This window comes from Sinocyclocheilus rhinocerous, unplaced genomic scaffold, assembly GCF_001515625.1.
Source record: "Sinocyclocheilus rhinocerous isolate Xijiao unplaced genomic scaffold, SAMN03320098_v1.1 scaffold1281, whole genome shotgun sequence".
Taxonomy (NCBI): Eukaryota; Metazoa; Chordata; class Actinopteri; order Cypriniformes; family Cyprinidae; genus Sinocyclocheilus; species Sinocyclocheilus rhinocerous.
Window position 1 is genome coordinate 827,863 of NW_015637000.1, and position 9,335 is coordinate 837,197.

The window sequence follows — 9,335 nt, forward strand, 5'->3', positions numbered from 1 at the left end:
TGACAATCGCATGCGATTAATTGCACAGCCCTACCGAGCCCCTTACGTGCTCCCGATGATTTTTAAAAATGTCAAAAAAGTTCGGGAGCTGTCGGCTTGAATTCGTGCGGTGTGCGCAGTTGAACGAGCCGATTTGTCGATCTATCTGAAGTTGACCAATCAGGAGCTCAGGAAAACGACAGAAGAAGAAAGACGATGGCAGCGCCATGGTGAATTTGGACTATTGAAAAGGAAGACAAACTCACTTATTTTTAAAAAAAATTTTTAATGCTCAAAAACAGTATACAAACAGTAGTACAACCATCAACAAATAAAAGTGATAGACAATGACAACAAGATAAAATAAATAAAAGAAAAAGGGGGTGGTTAATACATTACAAACTGAAAAAACCAAACAATTTGAGACTTGCATGTCATTAAAGATAGGAAAAGATTTACAAACAGATAAAGTTTTTAAAGCTTTTTTTGTTCTTAGACAATTGGACCAATGAAAGGTATTGCTCGTATTCTTTCATGAAAACAAGAGGTCTCGCTGAACTTTGGCAGAAGCAGCGAGCGCTGTATAATGTCATGCAGTGCGTACCATGAGTCGTCTGAGATGATATTTTACAGCGGATCGCTCAAGAGCTACAGTTATCAGGTGAGATGTAGCACGTATAGGTTGCTGCTTATTGTTAGCTTTAGCGTGTAACTAGGCTTTATAATTCACACACACACGGGGTGATCAGACATCCCAGTTTCCCGGTGCTGAAAAAGAACCTGTATGTCTCGTATCAGTATTATACAGTTATGAGAGAGAGTGAGAGTGGTTTTATTTAAATGTACTACATATTGGTTACACAGTTTATTATACACTGCCCTTCTCTCAACTCAACTCCGTTCAATACATGTCATTACATCAGAGAACTTCATGCTATTGCTTCGAAATTCGGCAGGTCGTAAAATCGTGTCGTGTAACACTGCGTCCATGCGATTTTCAGATAAACTCACTCGTGACGTGTGCGTGGACATGCGATCCTCCGACCGTCAGAATTCACACCGTGTACGCCCAGCTTTAAAGATGCTTTATGCCCATGAATCTCATGAGTGGCTCTCAGTTACTGGTAATTGGTAGAAGGTGTACTGACAAGTCAGATTTGTTACCTACAGTAAATAACTCTCATAGTCAGAAACAAGTTGCAGCTTGAGAATGTAATTTCCCAACACATTCATTGTCTACACACACCCACATATAAAATCAGCTTTCTATCGACAGCATGCAGGGAAAACATGGGTTCTTCTCTTTGGGCTGTGTTCAGAAAATGTCCAAAGTGTATACAATTAAGTTCAAAAAGCATAAAAAGTGCAATCTGTCATAAGTGGGAATTTAATCTCGGTTGAAAAGAACCTCTAAGGATGATCTGTTGGGGTAAAAATAACGGCTATAATAGCCACTGACCCTGCAGACGCCACATGTGAACACCAGCGCCGCTTTCGCCGCGGTCTTCTGGTCGTGGCCTTTGGATTTCTTGATCTCTGCCTGCTTCTTGGCGTTTTTCTGCTGAGACTGGATTTTCTGGTGTCCACGAGCCATGCTGTTGGATGGAAGACAAACTGATGTCAACAACACACAGAGACTGAAGGAGTTATGAGTCACACAGATAAAGTCAATGCCAGTTATCTAGCAACAAACCAAACTCCACATCATTTATTGAGCTAATAAAATTCTGTCCGATAAAACTTCACCAGGACTGTGGCTCCTATGGAGAGGAAATGAGGTTTTACACTTAATGTACACCCTGTTCTGCCTTTGGCTTTGTTTAAAACAATAACAATGTCAGGCAGCTGATGTTGTTGCTTGATCCAGAAATCACAGAGTGATCAGAAGACACAAAAGCTGCTCCATATTACAGGAGAATAATGTCTCCAGTTAACAGCTACTGCAGTATTTTTGCATTTTATACTATGAATAATATGCTAGTATACAGTAAAGGCGAGTTTTAATGTTCAATGTAAGCTGTTTATGAGCTAGCTGTTAAAGCCCATTTAGGCTCGTTAGCCCATTAGCTCGACAGTTAGCACTATTTCATACCACACCATCGAGGCATGTCGATAATCCCGACTTTAAAAAGACGCTAAAAACGAAATGTTTTATATGTAAAACCTCGCATACTTTAAGAGTTCACCTAGATTAGTTAGTGAAGACCACACCATGTGGTTAGCCAGCTAGCATGCTAAGCACACTAACAAAACCATACGTTTCGAGCTACACACGAAGACTCCTGCAAATCACGTGAATGCGGGTTGTTAAAATGCGAATATAGGTTCTTTCCTATCTAGAACTAAATATTTTGGGCATACCTGGCGAACAGATGAGATCCGTTGGCAGCTCTGAGCTTGTTAAGTGTCCTCCTGCACGCTGTGACAGCTGTGCTCTTCCCAGAGCGGCTCTCGTGTAGTTCCTGCACTGACCACAGCGGCGCTGAGCGCTAGAGAGCCACACGCGACTGCGTCCCACCCAACTGCTTGGTGAGGAAAAAGTACACACTTTTGAATGTGTAGTAGAAGAGTAGGCAAGCTTTTGGACATACTATCACGTCACACAATTGCGACTGTAACGGACCACCCTGTCACTGTACCAATCATCTTGTCAAAGTAAACATCCTCCATTAATTTAATTTAACTTCCTACCATATTGGAGAGAAAAAGAAGTAACTTAGCTTGTTGATCTGTGAGCCGTGGCTCTTTATGCTGAGAACTCTGCTCAAACTTTTTATTTTTTTTTGCATAATGATGCATTTAAAAGTTAATGGCCAAATGGGTGTTTAAAAACGTTCACATTGTTGTTGCAGATGAAATATAACACAGATAACATTAAATAAATATTTTTACCAGGTTAAATGCTGATTAGTAGCCTAACTCAAACGCCTTTATCTAAAGTTTAGATTCGGTTCCAATCTAAACATGCTAAAAAACATGTTTCTAAACCGCACATCCGCCATGTTTGTAGTTTTTAAAGCGCTTTTTATGCGTGTTTGTAGTTCTGAACCGAATCCTTCGCCAAAGCGTAATGGATTGTGGGCAATATTAGCGTGTGCACGGAGCCACACTTCAAGGGCGAATTCCAAACGGCTTTTTTGCGCCCTTGAAGGGCACTTCGGGAAGGGGACGCCATTTGTAGGGACTTTCCAAACGAAAGTGAACAACCTTCACGAAGGGCCCTTCCAGAAGTCCGTTAGCGAAGGGAACATGCGATGGTCACTTCACGGAAGTGATTTTCGTTTGTGATCATGTGATCTTCGGTTAGGAGATCTTGCGATGCTTTTTAAAGCAAAGCTGGGGTTGATTTCGAGTTCACATACAAACGTAAGTAGAATAGGCTAATTAAATCCGTCTATTTTAATGTAAGACAACATATTTTTCGTCAGTGATAGAAATATGATTTAAGACGGTAGCCTAGTGTAAACAAGTTTAAGCAAGTTTAGTTTGAAAACGTTTAATAGTAAATAAGACACAATTAGACAATATTTGAATAAAATAATAATAATAATAAAAAATATTTATTTGCAACAACGGATGGAGTGCTGAATGCTGCACGCATGCGCAGCGTTGTCAAGGTGACATTAGGTCAGTCATTCCCTTCAGAGCCGCTGAGTCTTCCAGGGGAGTTACAAACGCTTAAACGAGACAGTAATGCCCTACACCCTTTAAAGAACACACTTCAAGGGCTCTGCCATTTGCAGGGAGTAGGGCATAGGGATGCTCACTTCCGTTTGGAATTCGCTCCAAAAATATACCTGAAATAGTAGACCATCCGGGGACTTTTGGCATACTTCGGCATACTTATTTCAGCATACTATGCTTGGGAACACACATATTCTCACATACTATTTAGGATGGATAGTATGAACATTGGGACGCACTGCAGGGCCGTTCTTGAAGGAACTGTGCACGAATTATTTTATTATAAACACACATAAAATCAGCTCACATGGAACTACCTAGAAAATATGAGTAAACTGTTTTGAGAAATTACATCTATCTTTGTGACAACCCCTAGCTCAGCAAAAACAAACAAACAAACAAAACAGTGGGAGTGGCCCGCCCTTTTTAGCCAATCAGAAACGCTCTCTAGCTGTCAATCATATTTTATCTTGCAGTACACTAAACAGACCAGACCTTATATTGAAAAACCTGTCTTACAAATAAATAAATAAATAAATTCAAATCCAATAATCACAAGCTGCGTCTCATTTAAGAAAAGTAACCGTTAGATTACAACGTAAAAAAACAAAACAGTATTTTACACTGCACAAGGAATAACAGTAATTTTATTGAGGTTACTTTTCATCCTTGATGACCTATGCATCCTCCGAAATGAGACGCAGCTACAGACGACTCTGATTGGTCCGTCAGCGCTGCATGTTACACACGTGCATAGAGGAGAAACAATAATGTACAGTATGTGGAAACTAATGTGTTTTTTTGAACCTTAAACCGCATAAACACATTTCATTACACCAAATACACAAAATAATGTTCTTTTTAGCAACATCATATGACCCCTTTAATGCAAATAGAATGTAGTGGCTACTTTACAAAACGCATCTTAACGTCTCAAAAATGAAGCCGTTGGTTCCAGAACACAGAGAAAAAGCATGCATGAACCAATTTTTTTTTTTTTCATGTTTTATCTCACATGTTCTTTACAAATGATTGAATTAAAAGGATTTTGGAAGGAATTTACAATACAATAAAACATATTAAAATATATACACTTCATATTCATGTATTTATTTATTTGTTATTGTAATAACAATTCTATTAATAAAATTAAAGCACAATAAAGCACAGAAAAAGCATTTCGCTCTTTTTATTGTGGTTCCAGTAACGTTTTCCTCTGTGAGGATGCTTTTCACACATGAAGTCTATGTTTGGGCTCTACCAGTAGGTGGCAGTATTAACCTTCAATAACTCTTTTGGCCTTTCTCACCTCTGTATCAATTAAATGACAGGTTAACCATAAGACAAAGCAAAAGCTCATTTAGCTTAATTTGGAATCATTTGTTAGACTGACAAGATAATATCCTTCTAGTACAGTTATAAGTTAGATCTGAATGTTTATGCATAGAATTAATTCAGAGTAAGGAAACCAGCCTAATACACGAATATAACTTGGATAAATGTAAACCTTTTCAGTTACAGTTCAAAGTAAGAACATTAATGTTCCGCTGATCTGAAAACAGAAGGAAATTCATTAGCCTTCCGTGTTATGGCATGTCTGAATATGCAAAACACCCTCACTCAACTAGCTCAAGGTTATGACTGCAAAATGTTAGTAAACATATGTAAATGTCATGTTTTATTCTTTCTAGAAGAAACCGTATCATTGTGAGAAACGTTTTCTGTCAATAGTGTTATGTTTCTTTTCTTTTCACATCATAAGAAAGAATAGAGATCCTGAGCACGGAGTAATTCTCCACGAGGACAAATTATCTGGTATAAGACAATGAGGAAACATTCAGCCTAGCTGTGTTTTAAATGCATATACATACAGTATATAGTTTATGATTTCATCAGTTTTGTATCACACACACCATCTACCATAATGTTGCATGAATGTTGGGTGCAGTTTCGACCATGCTTGGGTGGAGATGTCCTGCCTGAGGGTTTCTGAAAGGAAATCTCCCAGGTGTCAGACCCTCAATAGCAACACGTGAATTATATCGGTCTGTTCTTTGTCCTGGTAAAGAGATGGATTTTCCACAGACATCCCAGAGAATTTCCATTTTAGATACAGTGTTTCTTTTTAAAGTCATTCTGGGGGTATAAACAGCATTAGTCACATCACAAAACAACCAGATAACATTACCAAAGTATTTATGTTTTCTGAACAAACTGAATATGCTAGCAAAATTTGCCAGGTGGTTGCTAGGTTGTTATGTGTGTGTGTGTTTTTTTTTGGGGGGGGGTTGTTGCTATTGTGTTTGGTGTGGTTTACCTCTGTTACAGTATTTTCTTTTCTCTATGGACAAGAAATATACTCTAAACTATTAAAAACAAAAGGTTCTTCATTGGAACCTTTAACATCCATGGAATCTGTTTTATTGCACAAAACGTTCTTTGTAGTGAAAACATGTTCTTAAGGTAATACATAAATTAATATTTTAGGGGGGGGGGTTGTTGCTATTGTGTTTGGTGTGGTTTACCTCTGTTACAGTATTTTCTTTTCTCTATGGACAAGAAATATACTCTAAACTATTAAAAACAAAAGGTTCTTCATTGGAACCTTTAACATCCATGGAATCTGTTTTATTGCACAAAACGTTCTTTGTAGTGAAAACATGTTCTTAAGGTAATACATAAATTAATATTTTAATCAAATGTTCTTTACACTATAAGAAAAAATAGGTCTTTCTTCTTCTGGAAACTTGATGAGAGTACCCTCTTTTTTTTTTAAGTAAAGTAAACTTTCTATATTGGGATCCATGGTTCTTGTATATGGACTTCAGTCAATACCATCATGCCTGATCTTCTCAAAACCAAACTGACCCAGCTCTCTGTGTCCCCCCCAAACAAAAGGTTCTTCATTGGAACCTTTAACATCCATGGAATCTGTTTTATTGCACAAAACGTTCTTTGTAGTGAAAACATGTTCTTAAGGTAATACATAAATTAATATTTTAATCAAATGTTCTTTACACTATAAGAAAAAATAGTTATTTCTTCTTCTGGAAACTTGATGAGAGTACCCTCTTTTTTTTTTTTTTTAGTAAAGTAAACTTTCTATATTGGCATCCATGGTTCTTGTATATGGACTTCAGTCAATACCATCATGCCTGATCTTCTCAAAACCAAACTGACCCAGCTCTCTGTGTCCACCCCAATCTGTCAGTGGATCACCAGCTTTCTGACAGACAGGCAACAAACAGCAAGTGAAACTGGGTAAACTCACATCCAGGACTCTCACAATCAGCACTGGTGTGCCTCAGGGATGTGTGCTCTCCCCACTGCTCTTCTCCCAGAGGCTGTATTTCCTTCGCCAGCTGAGGAAGTTCAACCTGCCACAGGAGCTGCTGAAACAGTTCTACTGTGCTATCACTGAGTCTGTCCTGAGTACATCCATAACTGTCTGGTTTGGCTCAGATACCAAATCAGACATCAGGAGACTACAACAGACAGTCAGGACTCCTGAGAGGATCATTGGTTCCCCCCTGCCCAGCCTCCAAGATCTTTACACCTCCAGAGTGAGGAAAAGGGCTAAGAAAATCACTTTGGACCCCACACACCCAGCCCACTCTCTCTTTGAACTGCATAGAATTAATTCAGAGTAAGGAAACCAGCCTAATACACGAATATAACTTGGATAAATGTAAACCTTTTCAGTTACAGTTCAAAGTAAGAACATTAATGTTCCGCTGATCTGAAAACAGAAGGAAATTCATTAGCCTTCCGTGTTATGGCATGTCTGAATATGCAAAACACCCTCACTCAACTAGCTCAAGGTTATGACTGCAAAATGTTAGTAAACATATGTAAATGTCATGTTTTATTCTTTCTAGAAGAAACCGTATCATTGTGAGAAACGTTTTCTGTCAATAGTGTTATGTTTCTTTTCTTTTCACATCATAAGAAAGAATAGAGATCCTGAGCACGGAGTAATTCTCCACGAGGACAAATTATCTGGTATAAGACAATGAGGAAACATTCAGCCTAGCTGTGTTTTAAATGCATATACATACAGTATATAGTTTATGATTTCATCAGTTTTGTATCACACACACCATCTACCATAATGTTGCATGAATGTTGGGTGCAGTTTCGACCATGCTTGGGTGGAGATGTCCTGCCTGAGGGTTTCTGAAAGGAAATCTCCCAGGTGTCAGACCCTCAATAGCAACACGTGAATTATATCGGTCTGTTCTTTGTCCTGGTAAAGAGATGGATTTTCCACAGACATCCCAGAGAATTTCCATTTTAGATACAGTGTTTCTTTTTAAAGTCATTCTGGGGGTATAAACAGCATTAGTCACATCACAAAACAACCAGATAACATTACCAAAGTATTTATGTTTTCTGAACAAACTGAATATGCTAGCAAAATTTGCCAGGTGGTTGCTAGGTTGTTATGTGTGTGTGTGTTTTTTTTGGGGGGGGGGTTGTTGCTATTGTGTTTGGTGTGGTTTACCTCTGTTACAGTATTTTCTTTTCTCTATGGACAAGAAATATACTCTAAACTATTAAAAACAAAAGGTTCTTCATTGGAACCTTTAACATCCATGGAATCTGTTTTATTGCACAAAACGTTCTTTGTAGTGAAAACATGTTCTTAAGGTAATACATAAATTAATATTTTAATCAAATGTTCTTTACACTATAAGAAAAAATAGTTATTTCTTCTTCTGGAAACTTGATGAGAGTACCCTCTTTTTTTTTTTTTTTAGTAAAGTAAACTTTCTATATTGGCATCCATGGTTCTTGTATATGGACTTCAGTCAATACCATCATGCCTGATCTTCTCAAAACCAAACTGACCCAGCTCTCTGTGTCCACCCCAATCTGTCAGTGGATCACCAGCTTTCTGACAGACAGACAACAAACAGCAAGTGAAACTGGGTAAACTCACATCCAGGACTCTCACAATCAGCACTGGTGTGCCTCAGGGATGTGTGCTCTCCCCACTGCTCTTCTCCCAGAGGCTGTATTTCCTTCGCCAGCTGAGGAAGTTCAACCTGCCACAGGAGCTGCTGAAACAGTTCTACTGTGCTATCATTGAGTCTGTCCTGAGTACATCCATAACTGTCTGGTTTGGCTCAGATACCAAATCAGACATCAGGAGACTACAACAGACAGTCAGGACTCCTGAGAGGATCATTGGTTCCCCCCTGCCCAGCCTCCAAGATCTTTACACCTCCAGAGTGAGGAAAAGGGCTAAGAAAATCACTTTGGACCCCACACACCCAGCCCACTCTCTCTTTGAACTGTTGCCCTCTGGTGAGTGCTACAGTGCACCGACCACCAGAACAGACACAAGAACAGCTTTTTTCCCCCCGCAGGCTGTATTCAGCCTGAACAATTACAACTTTCAGAACTACACACTGTCCATCATATATAGATAGCATCTGAAAATTGTAAATTTTTAAAATTACATAAAATGTACACTTGTATATAACAAATCTATACATTCATAAAAGCAATTATATATATGTTTTTTTCTCTATGTTTCTACTCCTGTATTATATTGCATTATTTAATTGTTCTGTTTTTCTCTTGTCTATTTTATCAACTACCAGGCAAAAATTAAGACTGTAACAGCACATGCTGACTTGCAGTATATGGACAAAAATGAAAATGGG

The 9,335-nt window shown here is 38.5% G+C and overlaps 1 protein-coding gene across 1 annotated transcript in view; it reads right to left on the reverse strand.

Moving 5' to 3' along the window:
* The window catches only part of znf706 (zinc finger protein 706), a 4,783-nt gene extending 2,280 nt beyond the window's left edge, over positions 1-2,503 (reverse strand). Inside the window, exons 1-2 of the mRNA XM_016563140.1 lie at positions 2,341-2,503; positions 1,439-1,574 (exon numbers count right to left, since the gene is read on the reverse strand). Of these exons, the coding sequence (XP_016418626.1) occupies positions 1,439-1,573 (135 nt within the window). The 5' untranslated portion in view covers position 1,574; positions 2,341-2,503. The remainder of the gene's footprint in view (positions 1-1,438; positions 1,575-2,340) is intronic.
* Positions 2,504-9,335: the final 6,832 nt, after the last annotated feature.